At 43.4% G+C, this 22,803-nt stretch overlaps 1 protein-coding gene across 6 annotated transcripts in view; it reads left to right on the top strand.

Annotated features, from left to right (window-relative positions):
* Positions 1 to 22,803, top strand: part of pde4d (phosphodiesterase 4D, cAMP-specific) — a 1,181,705-nt gene that overhangs the window by 959,755 nt on the left and 199,147 nt on the right. For all 6 annotated transcript variants that reach the window (XM_080186268.1, XM_080186277.1, XM_080186293.1 and 3 more), the window contains one exon: positions 22,612 to 22,803. In XM_080186268.1, the coding sequence (XP_080042394.1) occupies positions 22,612 to 22,803 (192 nt within the window). The remainder of the gene's footprint in view (positions 1 to 22,611) is intronic.

Here is a 22,803-nt window from a genome sequence, read left to right as displayed (position 1 = left end):
GTTAGTCAGGCATTTAGCTGGTTGGTGATGGATCAAGAGCTCCCGAGGTGGCAATCCCATCCGCTGAGAGCTGCTGGCCAGTCAGGGGCCATGATGTGGAGATGCCAGATGGACAGAGGTAAACACAGTAAGAAGTCTCACAATGCCAGGAATAGCGCTCCGAAAGCTAGTGGCTTTTGCTACCAAATAAACTTGTTGGACTTTAACTTGGCGTTGTGAGACTTCAGTCAGGGGCCAGCAGCTTAGCAGCAGTATTGGGGGGAGTGGGGTGGTGGGGGTGAAAATGGCTGCTTCCTGTAATGAGTTTTGACAGCAAGGACAGTGAGATGGCTTTCAGCAGGCTCAATACTGGGTCTTGAGCTGGCACACACTGCCATTGATCGAGGGAACTGTCCCCTCACCCCCTCTCCAGGAGCCTGCCAACAATCCCAACATGTTTGTCTTTTGAGTTTCTTGTTTGACGCATCCAAACCTGCTGCTGCCTTAATACCAGTGATGACAGAATGAGAGTCTTAAGTGGACATGAATTGCCACCAAGCTTATCGGGAGGGCCAGTAAGTTCCACTCAATTTTTCCATTCCTTTTCCAAAACCAAAGTTAAGGTGTCAATTGACATTAATTATTCCTGAGCCCATTGTAATTTAATGGTAGGGGTTGCTTGGCTTTCTTGCACTCATATTGAGCAAAACAATCAAAAAGATTTGCCAGTGGCCTCCCAAAGGCTGGCACTCTCCACAGTCTAGTGCCCAGCATTGGGCTTGTAGAGAAACACTGATAACTCTTGCATCTGATTGCCCTGCAATCTCCCTTGCCCATCTTGCTTTGGTTTGGGATCACACAATGATTCTGGACCTCTGCTTGAGTGCATTGCCACTGGCGATGGAATGGTTGATTAGCAGCTCTTGCCTGGTGGGACATCTGTCGCCAGAGACCTCAACCTTGAGGAAACTCGATGTTGGCCACTGTATGGCACGTAATTCCCAATGGAACTAACAGTTCTTCACCATTGGGCAAGACACCCCATTGTTCTGGCAGAAACCTGAGATGGAGACATTGTTGTCAAGGCCAGTATTGTAGCCCATCCTTCATTGTCCCTTTAACTGAGTGGCTTAGCTATTCCACAGGGTAGATAAAAGTCAAACACCTTGATCTGGGTCTGGAGTCACATGTAAGCCAGACCAGATAACAATGACAGATTTCGTTCATAGAATTCTACAGTGCAGATGGAGGTCATTCAGCCTATCGAGTCTGCACCAATCACAATCCCACCCAGGCCCTATCCCCATAACCCCATGCATTTATCCTAGCTACTGCCCGACACTAAGAGGCAATTTAGCATGACCAATCCACCTAGCCCTCACATCTTTGAACAATGGGAGGAAACCGGAGCACCCAGAGGAAACCCATGCAGACATGGGGAGGACATACAAACTTCACACAGTGACCCAAGCCAGGGACTGAACCCAGGTCCCTGGCGCTATGAGGCAGCAGTGCTAACCACTGTGCCACTGTGCTTATAGAAAAAGATTAATGAACCAGATGGGTTTTTACCACAATTGATCATTCTTATTATCGTCACCCTCACTGAAATTAGCTTTAAACTCCAATTTATTAATTGAATTTAAATTCTACCAGCTTCAATGATGGAATTTGAATCCATGGGCAGGATTCTCTGGTGCTGTTGCAATAAATGGTGATTTGGCTGAGCACCAAATTCTCTGCCTTCGCTGGCAATGGCGACAGGGCATCCACGGACAGAGAATTCTGGCCCATGACTCCAAAGCCTGCACTTAGTCCAGTGACGTTACCACTATGATACCATTTCCCACTGCTGCTTTTTGTTAAATCATTTTAAATGTTTATTATTTTATGAATTTTTTTTGAAGGTTTGTTACAAATGGAGTTTTTACTTTTTAAAATTCTTGTCATAGAGGGAGCGCAGAAAGGTTCATATGAGGAGAGATTGGGTCAACGGGGTCTGTATTCACTGGAATTTAGAATGAAGGAGGTTCTCGTTGAAATGTATACAATTCCGACAGGGGTGGAGAGATCAGATGTATGGATATTGTTTCCTTTGGCTGGGGATCTAGAACAAGTGGTCACAGTTTCAGGATACTGGGTAGGCCATTTGGGACTGAGATGAGGAGAAACAACTTCGCTCAGAGGGTGGTGAACCTGTGGAATTCCCTATCACAGAAAGTTGTGGCAGCCAAGTCACTGAATGTATTTAAGAAGGAAATAAATTGATATTGAGACTCTAATGGCATCTTGGGGTATGGGGAGTGCACAGGAGAATGGTGTTGAGATAAAGGATCACCTGTTATATTGAATGGTGCAGCAGACTTGAAGGGCTGAATGGTCTATTCCTCTTATTTTCTATGTTTCTATGTCTTATGTGTTCTTACCTTGGATTAATATATATTATCTTTTAAACCTGAATGAGGAGTCACATAACCATTCTTATAGATCCTACATTTCTTTAATCTTTTGTTGCAGTCATTGTCTTTAATATTGAGGAACATTCTGGTTGTTCCTCCCTGCTGTATCCCATTGAATTCAGACATAAGATCAATGCTGCACCTTGTAAAATGGACTGATAGCTCTACTGTCTATGACAAATACAATCAAGCCATTAAAAACAGCACTACCTTATCTTTTCCACGGGAGGAAACCTTGGAACAGATTAACACAATCGAGTTATTTACAAGATATCAGTTTGTTGAAAACAAAATATTTCAGTATTCATTATCTTTATCTGCTGTTACATGTGGAGATGTTTCCCTGAAGTATGGAAACTCTCTAACAGTCTTGTTTCTCAGCTAACCCACAAATGCTGGAACATTTGTGAGTGGTTTCTTTTTGTTGATAGCTCCAGAGATGTATATCACTGTGTGCGTACTCGTTGCTTGATAAGTATGCAGCAGCAATCCCTCGAACATGACTGCTGACATTGACATCATACCAGCCCAACGTTTCTCAGCAGATGAAAAAAGTTTAGGTGATTACATGTGAATTTTGTGTTTGTTCAAAAAAGTTTTCTTAAGATAATTGTGGGAGATGGAGGCAAATTATCTCATTTTAATTCATCCACAGGAATCGTCCTACATTCCTTCTGTTGCAGCATCTAATTATTTAGCAGATGATTTCACAGTTTGTTTTCTTTTTAATGTTAATCACTCTTTCCCTATGAATTATGACTCTTTTTTACTTTTAATCCGTATACTCTTAATATTTTACACACATCTATAAGATCTTTTCTTTATCCACCTCTCCAGGTTGAAAAGCCTAACCTCTTGCTCCTTGCTAATCATTCAGATGCCTAGCTTTAGAGTTTGAAAACTCTCTTTCCTGCCTCTAGCAGGTGAAAGTTCTCTTGTGCTGTGCCAATCAGAAATGGACGTTGTAGTCAGCATGTGGTTGGTCAAGAACACTGCGTTTTAATCATGACCTCTGACTCATACTGAACGATTTTGACAATGTTCATTTTATTGACGTCATTGATTAATTTCTAGCTGTGGTTCAGTTGGTAGCATCCTGGTTTCTGAGTAAGACAACTGTGACCACAAAGCTCTTTTGCAGTGCTGAGTGAGTGCTGCACTGCCTGGGTGCCATCTTTTGGATGAGGCATTGAACTGAAGACTGCCAGTTGTTTCAGGTGCATGCTGTTTTGAAGAAGAACAGGGAAGTTATCTGGAGTGTGCCGGTCAGTTAAGTATTTTGGTCCCTCAATCTACGTCGCTGAAACAGATGATCTGGTCATTATCACTGCAAGTCTTGCATTGTAACAGTGACTACACTTCAAATGAAGACTATAAGCACATTAGGGCACCCTGAGATTGTGAATGGTGCTATTATAAATGCAAGTCCTTCTTTTTATGCTCTGCACAAGTTGGGCATGTTTTATGCTGAGTCTCAGAGCAGGATTTTACTTAGCAGTGGATTTCCGGAACCCTGACCCAGCTTTGGCAATTTGTGCAACAGCCATTTGACATTCAATCAGGCATGAATTGGCTCAGGGTGAGACATCTGCCCCATTTGGAGAGGGAGTGCTGCCTCAGAACTGGCAACCAACCAGTCAAGCCCCAGCAGCTGCATTGAGAATGTGGCCACTGCTGGGACTAAATCCTGGGACAGTGATCTTTGAGGGAGGTAAATTGGTGGGGAGCTTTGGCAACGGCTGATTAGGAGGCCTAGTTGAGGAGAGGGTAGGGTTCAGGAAGCACAAGTAAAGGGGGTAAGAAAATGTTGGGGAAAATGATGTTGTTGTAGAGGGCTGCCCACTGATGGGTCCAGGGGAGGGTAAATGAGATTTGCCCCCATTTTACTGCCAGTAGCTCAAGCTCTGCTTGGACTCTTCCAGCATAGAAACCATGAAATACAGATCCTCAGGAATCTCTGCCAGAGCTCCTGTGCATCTCACTGGACATCCAGAATCTGCCACCTGATGTATGGCACCAGAGGCTCGTCATCTGCCTTGGGCTCAGCATGGTCCTCGTCTCCAACAAACTGCTGGTACCTTGGGAGCTCTGCCTCCACCAGTTCTGTAAGAGGTCTCGCAACACCAGGTTAAAGTCCAACAGGTTTATTTGGTAGTAAAACCCACAAGCTTTCGGAACGCTGTTCCTTCGTCAGGTGAGTGGAGAGTTCTTGTGAGAGTGGAGAGAGCTTTGTGGGTTTACTACCAAATAAACCTGTTAGACTTTAACCTGGTGTTAGAACATAGAACACTACAGCACAAACAGGCCCTTCGGCCCACAACTTGCGCCGATCACATCAACACCTACCAATTCATAGACCTATCTATAACCCCCGATCCCACTAAATCCCATATACTCATCCAGAAGTCTTTTAAAAGACCCCAGCGAGTTCGCCTCCACCACCACTGACGGCAGCCGATTCCATTCACTCACCACCCTCTGAGTGAAAAACTTACCCCTAACATCACCTTTGTACTTGCTTCCCTGCACCTCAAATCTGTGTCATCTCGTAGCCACCATTTCAACCCAGGGAAATAGCCTCTGAGAATCCACCCTATCTATTCCTCTCAACATTTTATAAACCTCTATCAGGTCGCTTCTCAACCTTCATCTCTCCAGGGAGAAGAGTCCCAGCTCCCTCAACCTATCTTCATAAGGCATGCCTCCCAATCCAGGCAACATCCTTGTAAATCTCGTCTGTACCCTTTCAGTAGCTTCTACGTCCTTCCTATAGTGAGGCGACCTGGTGTTGTGAGACTTCTTACTGTGTTTACCCCAGTCCAATGAAGGCATCTCCACATCATGTCCACCAGTTCCTCCAGGAAGTGTGATGTGCACTACAGTGTCTGAACCAACCCTCAGGAGGGATGACCTAGTGGTACTATTGCTGTACTATTAATGCAGAAGCTCAGCTAATAATCTGGCGACCCGGATTCAAATCCCACTATGGCAGATAGTGAAATTTGAGTTTGAATAAAAATATCTGGAGTTAAGAACCTACTGATGACCATGAAACTATTGTCGATTGTTGGAAAAACTGGTTCACTAATGTCCTTGGGGAAGGAAATCTGCTATCTTCACTTGGTCTGGCCTAAATGTGATTCCAGACCCACAACAATGTGGTTGACTTTCAACTGCCCTGTGAAGTTGCCTAACGAGGTGGTCCACTTCGGTAGGAATAATGGTAGGAAGGACTATTACTTACGTGGTGAAAAACTGCAGCAGGCGACAGTGCAGAGGGACCTCGGGGTCCTTGTGCATGAGTCGCAAAAACCCAGCTTGCAGGTGCAGCAGGTGGTCAGGAAGGCGAATGGGATGCTGGCCTTCATAGCGAGGGGGATTGAATATAAAAGTAGGGAGGTCTTGCTGCGGCTGTATAGGGCATTGGTGAGGCCGCAGCTGGAGCACTGTGTGCAGTTTTGGTCGCCGTACTTACGCAAGGATATTTTGGTCTTGGAGGGAGTGCAGAGGAGGTTTACTAGGCTGATACCGGAGTTGAGGGGGTTGAGCTATGAGGAGAGGCTGAATAAACTAGGCTTGTACTCGTTAGAGTTTAGAAGAATGAGGGGAGATCTCATTGGGACGTATAAGATGATGAATGGGATGGATAGGATAGAGGTGGACAGACTCTTCCCGCTCAGAAAGGACAGTAGGACTAGGGGGCACAGCCTCAAGATAAAGGGGGTGCGGTTTAGAACGGAGTTGAGGAGGAACTTCTTCACTCAAAGGGTGGTGAATCTCTGGAATTCTCTGCCTGTTGAGGTGGTGGAGGCTGCCTCGCTAAATATTTTTAAGACGCGGGTTGATGGGCTTTTGATAAGCGAGGGGATTAAGGGTTATGGGGAGAGGGCGGGAATGTGGAACTGAGCCACGACAGATCAGCCATGGTCTTATTGAATGGCGGGGCAGGCTCGAAGGGCTAGATGGCCTACTCCTGCTCCTATTTCTTATGTTCTTATGTTCTTATGAGGCTCTCAGTTCAAGGGCTAGCAATGCCCATGTCCCATGAATGAATAGACAAAACACGCTATAGTCCATTGAAGGACCCGTGCCTGTTCCTAGTGTGGAGAGCAGATGTGGCATTGGTGCATTGCTCAGCAGTTCCTTATCGGGCATGGCCCCCGGGGCTCAGCAGTGCATCCTGAGGACAGTGAGAGTGTTTATAAATATGTCAAAAAGAAGAGTTAACAGTGTGAGCATCGGTCCTACAGAAAGTGAGTCTGGAGAATTGATAATGAAAAACAAGGAGATGGCAAATAAATTGAGTAAGTATTTAGCATTAGTCTCACTATAAAGGTTACAAAGAACATCCCAGAAGCTGCTATAAACCTGAAATGGAAAAGAGAAAGAAAATCGGGAAAAGTAGTCACCAGAGAATTGGGTACTGAGGAAATTGTTGGAGCTCCGGGCTGGCAAGTGCTTGGGCCTTGATGGACTTCATTGTTAAAAGTGTTTCCCAAGATTTAGGGAGGTCCATTAAATTGGAAGATAGCAAATATAACTCCATTATTCAATAAGGGAGGGAAACAGAAAGCAGGAAAATACAGGCCAGCTCATTTATCATCTGTCAGTGGGAAAGTGTTAGAAGCTATTGCTGAAGGAGGTATAACAGGGCAGTTGGACAAGCTAAAGGTAACCAGGCAGAGTCAACAGGATTTTGTGTAAAGGAAATCATGTTTTTTTAATTTGTTCCTGGGAACTGGACGTCACTGATTGGGCCAGCATTTATTGCCCATCCCTGAGGGCTTTTAAGAGACGACCTAATTTCTGTGGATCTGGAGTCGCATATAGGCCAGGCCAGGTAAAGGTGACAGATTTCCTTCCCTGAAGATGGATTTTTGCAACAGTCGACAATGATTTCATGATCATCATCAGACTTTAAATTCCAGATTTTTATTGAATTCAAATGTCACCATCTGCCTTGGGTGGGAATCTCCAGTGCATTACCCTGGTTCTCTGGATTACTAGATCAGTGACAGTACCACTATGCCACTGCCTCCCCATGAAGCAACTTATTAGAGTTCTTTGAGGAAGTAATATATGTAATGGATAAAGGCAAACGAGTAAATGTACTTGGATTTCCAGAAGGCAGAAAAGTGCCACGTTAAAGATTATTACGGAAAATGAAAGCTCATCTTGTAGGAGGTAATATATTGACATGAATAGAAGATTGGTTAGCTAAGAGGAAACAGAGATTTAACATAAATGAGTCTTTTTCAGGTTGCCAAGATATGACAAGTGGTGTGCCACAGGGATCGGTGCTGAGACCTCAACTATTTACAATTTATATAAATGACTTTAAATAGAGAAGCAACCCACCAAACTAAAACAGGCAAAAGTCTGTTAAACTATGCAAATTATGGTCCTACACTTAACATAGAACATAGAACATTACAGCGCAGAACAGGCCCTTCGGCCCACGATGTTGCGCCGACCAGTTAAAAAACAATGACCCTCTAACCTAAACCAATCCCTTTTCATCCATAAACCTATCCACGGATCTCTGAAACGCCCCCAAACTAAGCGCATTTACAACTACAGCAGGCAGGGCATTCCAATCCCTCACCACCCTCTGGGTAAAGAACCTACCCCTGACATCCGTCCTATAACTACCCCCCCTTAATTTAAAGCCATGCCCCCTCGTGCTAGCTTTCTCCATCCGAGGAAAAAGGCTATCACTATCCACCCTATCTAAACCTCTAATCATCTTATATGTTTCAATAAGATCCCCTCTTAGCTGCCTTCTTTCTGGCGAAAACAACCCCAAATCCCTCAGTCTCTCCTCAAAGGACCTCCCCTCCATACCAGGCAACATCCTGGTAAACCTCCTCTGCACCCTCTCCAAAGCCTCCACATCCTTCCTATAATGTGGGGACCAGAACTGCACACAATACTCCAAGTGCGGCCGCAACAGAGTTGTGTACAGTTGCAACATGACGCTGCGACTCCTAAATTCAATCCCCCTACCAATAAACGCCAAGACACCGTATGCCTTCTTAACAACCTTATCTACTTGATTCCCAACTTTCAGGGATCTATGTACACATACACCTAGATCCCTCTATTCATCCACACTATTCAGAGTCCTCCCGTTAGCCCTATACTCGACACATCTGTTATTCCTACCAAAGTGAATTATCTCACACTTCTCCGCATTAAACTACATCCGCCACCTCTTGGCCCAGCTCTGCAACCTGTCTAAGTCTCCCTGCAAACTATGACACCCTTCCTCACAATCTACCACACCTCCAACTTTGGTGTCATCAGCAAATTTACTAATCCACCCAACTATACCCTCATCCAGATCATTAATAAAAATTACAAACAGCAGTGGCCCCAAAACAGATCCCTGAGGCACACCACTCGTAACTGAACTCCATGACGAATATTTACCATCAACCACCACCCTCTGTCTCCTATCTGCTAGCCAATTCCTGATCCAATTTCCTAGATTACCCTCAATCCCATACATCTGCATTTTCTGCAGAAGCCTACCATGGTGAACCTTATCAAACGCCTTACTAAAATCCATATATACCACGTCAACTGCCTTACCCCCATCCACCTCTTTGGTCACTTTCTCAAAAAACTCAATAAGGTTAGTAAGGCACGACCTACCCGCTACAAAACCATGCTGACTATCTCCAATCAATTCATTACTCTCCAAATAACTATAAATCCTATCCCTAATAATTTTTTCTAAAACCTTGCCCACAACAGAAGTAAGACTCAGCGGTCTATAATTCCCGGGGAAGTCTCTGTTCCCCTTCTTAAACAATGGGACAACACTCGCTATCCTCCAATCTTCCGGTACTATACCTGAGACCAACGACGACCTGAAGATCAGAGCCAGAGGCTCTGCAGTCACCTCTCTTGCCTCCCAGAGAATCCTAGGGTAAATCCCGTCCGGACCAGGGGACTTATCTATTTTCAAACCCTCAAGAATATCCAGCACATCCCCCTTATCAACTGCAATACTGTCTAGTTTACACCCCTGCAACCCAGTGTTCTCCTCAGCTACATTCATGTCCCCCTGCGTGAACACCGAAGAGAAATATTGGTTCAATGCCTCTCCAATCTCTTCCGGTTCCACACACAACTTCCCTCTGCTGTCTGTAACTGGCCCTAATCTTGCCCTAACCAACCTTCTGTTCTTAACATACCTATAGAACGCCTTAGGATTCTCCTTGATCCTATCAGCCAAAGTCTTCTCATGTCCTCTTTTAGCCCTTCTTAACTCACTCTTCAACTCCCTCCTAGCCATTGTAAAGCTTTCTAGTGCACTACCTGAGCCCTCAAGTCTCATCCGAACATAAGCCTCCTTTTTCTTTTTAACCAACGAATCAACTTTTTTAGTGCACCACGGTTCCCTAGCTCTACCAATTCCTCCTTGCCTGACAGGGACATACCTATCAAGGACTCGCAGTAGCTGCTCCTTGAAAAAACTCCACATTTCGGACATTCCCAGTCCCTGTAGTCTCCTAGTCCAACCTATGCTTCCTAATTCTCTCCTAATAGCCTCAAGATTACCCTTCCCCCAGCTAAAACTACTGACCTGAGATTCATGCCTATCCCTTTCCATCACTAAGGTGAACGTAACCGAATTGTGGTCACTATCACCAAAATGCACACCAACTTCCAAGTCTAACACCTGGTCTGGCTCATTTCCCAGCACCAAATCCAATATAGCCTCACCTCTAGTTGGCCTATCTACATACTGAGTCAAAAAACCTTCCTGCACGCTTTGTACAAAAACTGACCCCTCTAACGAGCTAGAGCTATAGCAATTCCAATCAATATTAGTAAAGTTAAAGTCCCCTGTAACAATTACCCTATTACTTTCACTCCTAACCAGGGTCGTCTCCGCAATCCTTTCCTCAACCTCTCTAGAACTTTTAGGAGGTCTATAAAAGACTCCCAACAGGGTGACCTCTCCTCTCCTATTTCTAATCTCCGCCCATACTACCTCAACAGACAAGTCCTCATCAAACTTCCTCTCTGACACTGATACAGTCCTTGACTAATAATGCTACCCTTCCCCCACTTCTACCTCCTTCTCTACTCCGACTAAAGCATTTGAACCCCGGAACCTGCAACAACCATTCCTGACCCTGCTCTATCCATGTCTTGATGATAAAATCTGATTGCAATTGTCAGGGTCAAGTGGTCAGAATGTATATTGTGCATAAGTCTGCTGATTTGTACCAGGCAGTGTGTGAACTAACCAGAGAACTCTGGAGGCTATTTCAAAAATGACTCAGGAACTTTTCCCTTTTGGGCTACAAAAGTGTTTGCTGGTTTGTGCTCCATGCCACTCCCATACCTTCAATGGTATTTAAATGAGGCCTAAGCCCAAATATGGATCAAACCACCAAATGGTATCTTATTTACATCATTACTGATTTTACCTTGGCCCTCTTTGGAGAGAGCAAGTTGCTCCTGCCTTGCTTGGAGTGACTCAGAATATTAACTATCTTGTGTGCATCCCCTGTTTTAATTCCTGTTTGTACATTTTGTGGTTTCCACTTGCTTCTAACTGCCCTGTTACTGCCGTAATCTTGAAAAATCTTATCTGTTTAGCCTTTACTGTGACATTTTTTCCTCAGTCTCTGTTTGAATCCTGTGTTTAATTTATATCTGCAATTCCTTCATCCCAATAAACTTAATCCTTTTTTTTCTGTGCAGGATTTAAAAAAAAGTTTGATTTCCTTTTTGTGTCATTTTTAATTTGTTTGTTAATTCATTTTGATTCAAATTTATTTAAGCTGAGTTTGTTGATTTTTGGTGTGTATTTTCCTTTGTGCTCAGCATTACACCTTTAAAGGTTTTTGAAGTTGTTAAGCAACCACCACTAATCTATTTGCTTTTGTTATTCCTCAACATTAAACCCTATTAAACTTACACACCTTACTCCCAGGAATTGCTGACTCCCAATATTGAACTTGGCTGATTAGTTTGCCTTCTACCAGTAACGAATTATTCTGTATCATGCTGTCCTTCTGACTGATTAAAGCTGCACTTTTTCCACAATAATATGGATGTAGAATTCAAGTTTTTTTAACCTACTCAGCTCACCTGGAAATAACATACTATGATTCTTTTCCTGTTAAGAAATAGGGAGCCATTTTGGTCTCTTGCCCATGGCAAGAATATGACAAGATGGGTTGACTTGCAGTTTTACTCCGCATTTTATTTTACACTGTAATTTTCTGCCAGTTGGATGAGGTTAAGTTTACCCTGTGAAGAATCGAGTCATTATACTCAACAGTCCTGTTGTACCTGGTGTCCATGTATAATCATGCAAACATAGGATTAAGCGGGTTGATGGGTTTTTGATAAGAGAGGGGATTAAGGGTTATGGGGAGAAAGCGGGAAAGTGGAACTGAGCAGCAACAGATCAGCCATGATCTTATTGAATGGCGGGGCAGGCTCGAAGGGCTGGGTGGCCTACTCCTGCTCCTATTTCTTATGTTCTTATGTTCTTATAAGACAAAGAAAGACCAATTGGTCCAGTAAGTCTACTCTGCCCACTGCCAGTTTCCAGTTAGTGAGTATTGCACCATCCAGGGCAAAGCGTTCTGCCATTTTAAACATCCACTCCCTCTACCATTGGTGCACAGTGGCAGCAACATTTATCATCTACAAATGCACTGCAGAACTCACCAAGGCTCCTTCAATAGCACCTTCTAAACCTAGAAAGATAATGGCAGCAGAGACAATGGAACTCCACCACATACAAATTTCCCTCCAAGCTGCTCACAATCCTAACTTGGAAATACATCGCTGTTCCTCCTGTGTTACCCGGTCAAAATCCTGGGACTCCATCCCTAAATGTACAGTGCACATACACCTGATGGACTGCAGCAGCTGAAGAAGGCAACTCACCACCAGCTTCTCAAGATCAAATAGGGATGGGCAATAAATTTTGGGCTAGCCAGTGACGCTCACATCCTGTAAATTAATTTTAAAAATGGCCCTAATGCATAAAAATAAGTAATTAAATGGGCTTCATTTTGCCATGACCTAACACATCATTCCCAACTTTACAACTCTTTCACCCAAAGCACCACTCCCTCACTCCACTCAATGCATGAACGTCCAGGTGTGCTTTCTTTTTCTGTTTCATCTTCTTAACATTTTATTTTCCGTTACTTCTAACACCATTTATTTCCCTGTTCTTCAGTGCTACTCATTTCCCTGCTCCCTATCACCTAGAAGTTAATTCTCTCCTTTTTCAGTGGCATTTTACCCCCTATCTTTAATGCCATTCAAAATTTGGTAGCTCCCTTTCACCACCTCTTCCAACCTTAATAAACTGGAACAGTTTTTAATTATACTCAGCATTGCACCAAGTGTGAGCTTCCATTCTCAGTGAACAGCCAACAATCCCAACGATTATCTTGGGAGTGGCATTATGTAACAACAAAGACCCATTCTATCCGATAAACACAAGTTTGTTTGCTCACCCTATTTAATGCCATGTTTAGAAAAAGAAGTTTGCAAGCAGTGTCTGAGCACAGTATTAAGTCTGTCGCGTTGTCGCAGCAAACTAACTCCAATTGAAAAAATGCCCAAGCTGGATTTATTTTGTTTAAACAGTGTCCCTATGATAGATGATTGCCTGAAGAATAGGGTTGACTGCCAGATGTCTATTGTATAACTTCAACAACATCTCATTTAAATAATCCTTTGATTTTGCAGTGTCATTTGCAGGTTGCCAGATTTGGAGATTTTACTGAACGATTGTTGTTTGATACAAATTAATTTGCATGTGATACAAATTAATGCAAAACGTTCCACTAGTTATGAATCAGCAGCTTAAAAATGAGCTTCTTTTTCTTCATTTCTTCTATTTTCTTTCTCTCATATGCATTGACAGTTTTAATGAGGAATTTAGTTGCTTTTGTTCTTTGTGAATTGTGATGCATCAAAGGCCTACCCTATTTAGTGTAGTTTCAATTTGTTCACCACTTCACAGGCACTTCTTCACTGCTATTGGAACTTCCTTTCCAATTTACTAAATTTCCAAATGCCAAAAAAAAATTTAGTGGGCTTAACATGAAAAATGGACTTTCATAAGGAGAAGGATAACAAATTGTAGTTTAACCATAAGCAGATGTCATGTTTGTACAGAGAGCAGAACACAATTCTTCATGCTGACACAACTCCTGACGTAGATAAATTGGGTTTAGCTCAGTGATACAAAATTGAATATTTGACTTACTTTGAGCATGCTCTGGAGTTTATTTCTCAGAATGCAGAATTAATGCTTGGTTTACATTAAGAAAACATAATTTATTTTGGATGTTAGTGGTGCCTGGGCTGAAAAATCAGTAGTCTTGATTCAAAATTAGTGTCAATGTGACATACTTAAAGATGATTGGTTATTTAGATACATTTTTTTCTCTCTTTTATATTTTTGTTCCTCAGTTTTGTTTCTCCTTTTATTTGTCCTGTCTCACTTTGTTTTATTTCTTTACACATTAATTTTAGCCTCAAGATAAACAAAAAACTTCTAGTCACATTGTTCCTTCTTGAGCTTGAATCTCAATCCACTAGATCACTTGACAATTAGACCTTCTCCAACAACTGTTATAAGCTTAGACCCTTCAAGCCATTGATCAGGGAGTTTTTTAAAAAAACATTTCTTTCACTACCTTTTAAAACCCTTGTGATTACAATAAATATAGAGTGTTGCAGCAATTGATAAAAATTGTGTCAAATTTGTGATCTCAAAGTTCAGGCCATGCAGTTTTTAACTGGTAAATCTAGAAGTTTTTAATCAATTCAGCTTATGTCAATTTGGTCTATGTTGTCAGTGCAAACTGAAAACATGAAAAAAGGTTTTATGTGATTCAGATTATATTGAATGCTTTGATTTTTCATGGAACATGAAGAGAAAGTATCTAAAATAAGGAATCTGTTGGGAGTCTGGTATTGCACTTGGTGTATCTGATTTTAGTAGCATGAAGGTTGACAATTCCCAAACCAAACAGCAATTTGGTGAGTCAGCTCATTAGGAGGGTGGAAGAGTGAGAAAATGAATAGTCAAGTTATTTCAAGTAACTTGAATCAATTCTAGCAAGGTACTGGTAAAGGCATGCAAGCAGGTGGTCTATTCCCTTCGTATAGTGTTTTAAAATGGAATAGAAACAATATATAACTTTAAAGGAGAAAGACAAAAGGCAATATGGGTTCCACAATGCTACAGCATGTTGGACATCTATTAGTTGCCTACTTCTGGATTTTTCCCATGTGTTTAATTCCCAGTTTCAGTGAAATTGACAAGTGGAAGCCATAATGCAGCATAGCGAGGGCTGCAGTGGGCAGAAAATGTGGCCAATCTATTGTATCTCCGAGATGTAAATCAGTATGGAATACTGATTTACAACGATTATTTGGTCAGAAAAGCAGTGCAGAATCCAGGAAGTGAAATTGCAGGCAAAGTAGGAACACACCAGAAATAGAATGCACACAGTGTATGTACTTTAAGCTGCTTTGACATTAAACAAATGTCAGCTCATTATTTTTGCTGTGCCTGCACTACATAGCATTTGAACAGGATTGTACTTGGCATGACTTTATTCTCTGCAGCACTTTATCCTGCAGTTTTTTTTCTGTTGTGTAAAAAACACTATTAGTCAAATAATAATCTCCTGTCAGTTTTTTGCTTTTCATGAGAAATGATCAGCAACACCTATTGTGCATCTGAGGGCAAGCAGTGTGAAATAAGAAAATATTATTAGCGTGCACCTTCAGACCATGTACACTTGTTGTACTATGATCTCTATCAAACTTATTTAGCATCTTGAACAAATGTCTTACAAATTCTTCCTCAAGCTATCCAAGTACGAAGCAATACTTGAAAATATGTAACTAGTCATAACTTACATTGGGCTAAAATTTCTGTGAAAATAAATTAAGGCTAAAACGCAATCTGCCATTCTGAAAAATGTACCTTGGACCTGAATTTTATACAATGCCATAGTTCACCACCAACTTCCCTGCTTCTCCCTCCCCCAATACACCCCAGTACTGCAGCTAAAAGTGTCAGGGAGGAAACCACCCCATGATCCAAAAGGTTGCCACTTAGCAACTGGAGACTGGAAAGCAGAATTAGTTGTCTCAAGTCAAGATTACCGCCCTTTTCCTGGGAGGAAATCCAATCTTAGAGAACTACCAGTCAATTTGATTGGTTGGCAGCTCTGTCGTCACTTAAATGCCATCAGGAGCCACTGCTGTGACTACAGATAGTCACCAATGCTAAAGATACCAGACTGACAGGTGTTCAGGTTTGGGGCTGCAGCAAAGAGATTAGTGGGGGTGAGTGGCGTTCCAGGAGACTGGGCTTAAAGTTTGTGGGAGGGCTAGATTGGGGTAGCCTTGGTTGTGCCTCCAATGTGCTGAGGAAACCTTCAAAGGAGCTGCCTGCTCCTTGGCCAACACCAGACCATGTAGCTGGAGCTGTCAGGCTTGCCATATGACGTGGGCTTCCCTCCCATTGCAGGCAACATTACAGTAGAGGCAGGATTAGGCCCGTAGCGGCCAATAATGTTCCACTTTAGAACCTCAGTTGACCCATGAGTTGGGAGGGTTTTTTTTTGTTTACATATCCAATCCAAAGTCCAATTCAAAGTCTCAGCAAGTGAGACAATCCAGAGCCAAGCTGACAAGACAGGACTCTCATTTCCTCTCTTGGGCTTGATCTACATGATACAAGCTGATTGGAGCAGGCATTGCACCTCCTCCAAGGCTTGATCTCATTTGCATCTTTGCAAAAGGCCAAGATGCTGCTTTAAAAAATTGTTTCAAATGAAGCGTTAGTGTAACCTCATGACTTCAACCAAGAGCAGGATGTCGATACTATATTTGAACTTAACCAAAAGGCCGAGGTTGGGAGTTCCCCAACACCTATACTACTCCCCTTAAAATTTCAGATAAATTGAGAGTGGTTAGGTGGTGGGGAAGTCATCCACTAGTTTTTACATGCTCCTGCCATCAAATCTGCCATTCAGGGAGTATAAAATTCAGTCTTTGGCATATGGATCACCATTAAATGCATTGAATAGTGTGAACTTGCTGTATTTGTTCACTAGAAATGAATCAAATGTGCCAGAGAAAGTTGCATCTTGCCTGTTTTAGCATTAACAATATAACGTGTTAATGACTGTCAGTCAACCCCTCTGCCACTGAAAAATAACTATAATAAGTGAAGAGCTTAATTCCTTCAGGGTTTCGTTGTTATTAGAGATGTAAACAAATTTAAAATTTTTCACATTTTCCTTTTTTAAGCTCTTCCCTCTTTTCCTTAATTAATTTTTGCTTCCCCTCTCTTTTTATGTACTTCACCAACTGTACTTCTAAGAAGATAAGAAATAGGAGCAGGAGTAGGCCATCTAGCCCTTTGAGCCTGCCCCGCCATTCAGTAAGATCATGGCTGATCTGTCGTGTCTCAGTTCCACTTTCCCACTTTCTCCCCATAACCCTTAATTCCCTTGTCTGTCAAAAACCTGTCGACCCGTGACTTAAATATATTCAGCGAGGTAGCCTCCACCACTTCAACGGGCAGTGAATTCCAGACATTCACCACCCTTTGAGTGAAGACGTTCATAAGAACATAAGAAATAGGAGCAGGAGTAGGCCATCTAGCCCTTCGAGCCTGCCCCGCCATTCAATAAGATCGTGGCTGATCTGAAGTGGCTCAGTTCCACTTTCCCGCTTTCTCCCCATAACCCTTAATTCCCTTGCCTACCAAAAACCTATCCACCCGCGTCTTAAATATGTTTAGCGAGGCAGCCTCCACCACTTCAATGGGCAGAGAATTCCAGAGATTCACCACCCTTTGAGTGAAGAAGTTCCTCCTCAACTCTGTTCTAAACTGTCCCCCCGCCCCCGTTATCTTGAGGCTGTGCGCTGTAGTCCTGCTGTCCTTTCTGAGCGGGAAGAACCTCTTCACCTCTACCTTATCCATCCCCTTCATCATCTTATACATCTCAATAAGATCCCCCCTCATCCTTCTAAACTCCAACGAGTACAAGCCCAGTCTATTCAGCCTCTCTTCATAGCTCAACCCCCTCAACTCCGGTATCAGCCTAGTGAACCTCCTCTGCACTCCGTCCAAGGCCAAAATATCCTTGCGCAAGTGCGGCGACCAAAACTGCACACAGTACTCCAGCTGCAGCCTCACCAGTGCCCTATACAGCTGCAGCAAGACCTCCCTACTTTTATATTCAATCCCCCTCGCTACAAAGGCCAGCACCCCATTTGCCTTCCTGACCACCTGCTGCACCTGTAGGCTGGGTTTTTGCGACTCATGCACAAGGACCCCTAGGTCCCTCTACACCGTAGCATGCTGCAGCTTTTCACCCTTTAAGTAGTAGTCTTTCCTACTATTATTCCTGCCAAAGTGGATAACCTCACACTTGCCAACATTGTATTCCATCTGCCAGGTCCTCGCCCACTCGCTCAGCCTATCTAGATCCCTCTGCAGACTTTCTACACCCTCTGCACAATTTGCTTTTCCACTTATCTTTGTGTCATCAGCAAATTTCGACACCTTACACTCAGCTCCCTCCTCCAGATCATCTATATAAATGGTAAATAGCTGAGGACCCAGCATCAATCCCTGGGGCACTCCACTAGTCACCAACCGTCAATCCGAATAGCACCCATTGACACCTACTCTCTGCCTCCTATTTGACAGCCAATCCTCTATCCACGCTAACACCTTACCCCCAACTCCATGCCCCCTGACCTTCTGTAACAACCTTTTATGCGGCACCTTATCAAACGCCTTCTGAAAACCGAGAAACACCACATCCACCGGTTCCCCTCTGTCTACCGCACTAGTCACATCCTCACAGAAATCCAATAAATTCGTCAGACACGACTTCCCCTTAACGAATCCGTGCTGCGTCTGCTCTATTAAACAATTCTTCTCAAGATGCCTCGCTATTTCTTCTTTGATGACAGATTCAAGCATTTTTCCTACAACAGACGTTAAACTAACTGGCCTATAATTCCCTGCCTTTTGCCTGCTACCCTTTTTAAACAGCGGCGTAACATTAGCCATTTTCCAATCTTCCAGCACTTCCCCGGAATCCAGCGAGGTTTGGAAAATAATCACTAAGGCATCCACTGTCACCTCCGCCATTTCCTTCAGAAACCTGGGATGCATTCCATCCGGCCCTGGGGACTTGTCCACCATCAGTCCCACTAATCTGTTGAGCACTACCTCTCTAGTGACAATGATCTCATTCAGGCCCTCAACTCCTACCATCCTTCTATCGTTAATACCCGGCAAACTATTCGCGTCCTCCTCCGTGAAGACCAAAGCAAAAAACGTATTCAAGGCCTCAGCCATTTCCTCATCTCCCACCACTAAATCCCCCCTCTCATTCTCTAAGGGTCCAATATTCACCCTAGCCAGCCTCCTCCTCTATATATTTATAAAAGCTCTTACTATCCTTTTTTATATTTAGCGCTAGTTTAGATTCATAGTCTATTCTTCCCTTCTTTATCAACTTCTTCGTCATTCTTTGTTGATTTTTAAACCTCTCCCAATCCTCTACTCGCCCACTACTTTTAGCCACTCTAAACGCATCAGCTTTCAATTTAGTACTCTCCTTTATCTCCTTCGTTATCCACGGCTGATTATCCCTTCTCCTACGATCCTTCTTTGCCATTGGAATAAATTTCTGCTGAGCACCAAGAAAGATCTCCTTAAAGATCCTCCACTGTTCCTCAGCAGACCTACCGACCAATCTGCACCCCCAATCTACATTTGCCAATTCCTCTGTCATCCTATCATACTCCCCTCTGTTCAAACAGAGGACACGGGTCCGGGATCCTACTTTCTCATCCTCCATCTGCATCAAATACTCCACCATACAATGATCACTCTTCCCAAGCGGATCCCTCACCACAAGGTCCCTAATTCTACCTGCCTCATTACATAACACCAGATCTAAGATAGCTCGCTCCCTCATCGGCTCCAGCACACACTGTTCAAGGAAACTATCCCGGCAGCATTCCAAGAACTCTTCCTCAAACCTACAGCGTTCAACATGGGTCGACCAATCAATATGTAGATTGAAATCCCCCATAATTAATCGCCGTTCCATTCCTGCACGCATCATTTATTTGCTTGTTTATAGCCTGCCCCACCTCCAGGTCATTATTTGGGGGCCTATAGACCACACCCACCAGCGTCTTCCTCCCCTTGCTGTTCCTTATCTCCACCCACAACGATTCCACGTTCTGCTCTTTGGCGCCTATATCTTCCCTTACTACCACCCTGATACTATCCTTAATCAGCAGAGCAACCCCTCCCCCCTTTTCTTCCCATCTATCCTTCCTAAACACTTGATACCCTTGGACATCCAGCTCCCAGTCCCTGTCATCCTGCAATCACGTTTCCGTAATGGCCACCAGATCATATCCATTTGTGCTGATCTGCGCCACCAGCTCATTCACTTTGTTCTGAATGCTTCGTGCATTCAGATAAAGTGTCTTCATCCCAGCCTTTATCTGGACCCTATTTGAAGGAACGCTACCAACCTTACTCATGCTCCCTACTCCCTTTATTATTGGGACATCTTTGACCTCTTCCTGTACCTGTACCCTCTCTTTTACCTTAGACACTGTAATTTCACCTACCCTTGCACCCTCCCCCCCCAATTAGTTTAAAGCCCTATCTACAGTCCTAGTGATACGATTCGCCAGGACGCCTCCTCAACTCCGTTCTAAACGGCCCCCCCTTATCTTGAGGCTGTGCCCTCTAGTCCTGCTGTCTTTTCTGAGCGGGAAGAATCTCTCTACCTCTACCCTATCCATCCCTTTCATTATCTTATACGTCTCTATAAGATCCCCCCTCATCCTTCTAAACTCCAATGAGTACAGACCCAGTCCAACCCCCTCATCTCCAGTATCAGCTTAGTGAACCTCCTCTGCACTCTCTCCAAGGCTAAAATATCCTTGCACAAGTGCGGCGACCAAAACTGCACACAGTACTCCAGCTGTGGCCTCACCAGTGCCTTGTACAGTTGCAGCAAGACCTCCCTGCTTTTATATTCTATCCCCTCGCTATAAAGGCCAGCATCCCATTCGCCTTCCTGATCACCTGCTGCACCTGCATACTGGGTTTTTGCGACTCATGCACAAGGACCCCCAGGTCTCAGTAATTGTATTATTACAATGCTTTAAACTAATTAGTTAAAGAGATATATGATTGCCTGTACTATTCTCCCAGGTGTCCTATTTCTCTCATCATGCAGTTGTTAGTGCACACTTTAAGCAATTTGCCAAAACCCAAATGTGCAAGGGGGAGTCTACCTAAAAGTTAGATACGCTCTTAAAGCAAATTATGGCCTTATGTGGTTGCTTTCTGTGAAATGCTATTTCTTGGCCCTAGCAGCTCAAGAACAAATATATTTCATAAAATGTTACATATCCTGTGTGAAAACTTACCAATGTGATTGTTACCTCTCTTCCTATCTTGAAATGCAATCAGTTATTTTTCTAAAGATATCAATAAGCACAGTCCTAAGTTTTTTTTTGGTGGGTTTTGGTTTACATTCCTCAAGAGAAAGGAAAACACTGCTTTGTAGCCTTCCTTATTATCTTCATCTGTGTGATTACTAATGTGAGCACTAATTAGAATGCGAGTACTATCAACATCCCGGGGATAATAAACCAAAAGAGAAAATGCTGAAAAATCTCAACAGGTCTGGCATCATCTGCAAGGAGAGGAAAGATCTGATGTTTCGAGTCCAGATGACTCTTTGTCAAAGCGGCTTTGCCCACTTTGACAAAGGATCATCCGAACTCGAAACATTAGCTCTTTTTCCTCCTTACAAATGTTGCCAGACCTGTTGAGATTTTCCAGCATTTTCTCTTTTAGTTTCAGATTCCAGCATCCGCAGTAATTTGCTTTTATCCTGGGGGTTTCAACTGTCCAGAAACTGAACTGAAGTAGTTATATAACTACCATGGCTATAAGAGCAGGTCAGGGACTAGGAATCCGGTGGCGAGTGGCTCAGTTCCTGATCCCCAAAGCTTGTCCACCATCTACAAGGCACAAGTCAGGGATGTGACAGAATACTTTCCACTTGCCTGCATGAGTGATGTTCCAACAACACTCAAGAACCTCCCCACCATCCAGGACAAAGCAGTCCACTTGATTGCTACCCCTTACATAAAGATTCAATCCTTCCATGACCGATGAATAGTGGCATCTGTGTATACAATATACAAGATGCACCACAGGAACTCACCAAGATTCATAAGATCATAAGAAATAGGAGCAGGAGTAGGCCATCTAGCCCCTCGAGCCTGCCCCACCATTCAAATAAGATCATGGCTGATCTGTCGTAGCTCAGTTCCACTTTCCCGCCCTCTCCCCATAACCCTTAATCCCCTTGCCTCTCAAAAACCTATCAGCCTGCATCTTAAATATATTTAGCGAGGCAGTCTCCACCACTTCAACGGGCAGAGAATTCCAGAGATTCACCACCCTTTGAGTGAAGAAGTTCCTCCTCAACTCCATTCTAAACCACCCCCCCTTTATCTTGAGGCTGTGCCCTCTAGTCCTACTGTCCTTTCTGAGCGGGAAGAGCCTCTCCACCTCTATCCTATCCATCCCATTCATCATCTTATATGTCTCAATGAGATCTCCCCTCATTCTTCTAAACTCTAACGAGTACAAGCCTAAGATTCCTTAAGTAGCACCTTCCAAACTCATGACCACTACCATCCGGGACAAAGGCAGTAGATACCTGGGGACACTATCACCCTCCAAGTCACTAACCATCCTGACTTGGAAATATATTCCTTCACTGTCATGGGTCAAAATCCTGTAGCTCTCTTCCTAACAGTCCTATGGTTGTACCTACACCTCAGGGACTGCAGAAATTCAAGAAGGCAATTCACCATCTCCTTCTCAATTCCTTATCAAGGGATGAGCAATAAATGCTGGCCTAGCCAATGATGCCCACATTCCGTAAATGAATATAGAAAAAAAAACTAATCTGGTACGGATTGATTCATAGGTAGAATCATGAAAATAGTCTTTAAGCATTGAACGCATGTTAAGTTAAACAATATTTGTTTCTCATTCATATTCTTTTTCTTTCAGTTTTGATGTGGATAATGGCGCATCATCAGGACGGAGTCCCTTAGATCCAATGACGAGTCCTGGCTCAGGACTCATTCTACAGGCCAACTTTGTGCACAGTCAGCGGCGGGAGTCCTTCCTGTACCGATCTGACAGTGACTATGACCTCTCTCCAAAGTCCATGTCAAGGAACTCCTCCATTGCAAGTGATAT

This window comes from Carcharhinus amblyrhynchos, chromosome 1 (assembly GCF_965287045.1).
Source record: "Carcharhinus amblyrhynchos chromosome 1, sCarAmb.v2.hapA, whole genome shotgun sequence".
Classification (NCBI taxonomy): Eukaryota; Metazoa; Chordata; class Chondrichthyes; order Carcharhiniformes; family Carcharhinidae; genus Carcharhinus; species Carcharhinus amblyrhynchos.
This window is presented reverse-complemented; position numbering and strand designations above follow the sequence as displayed.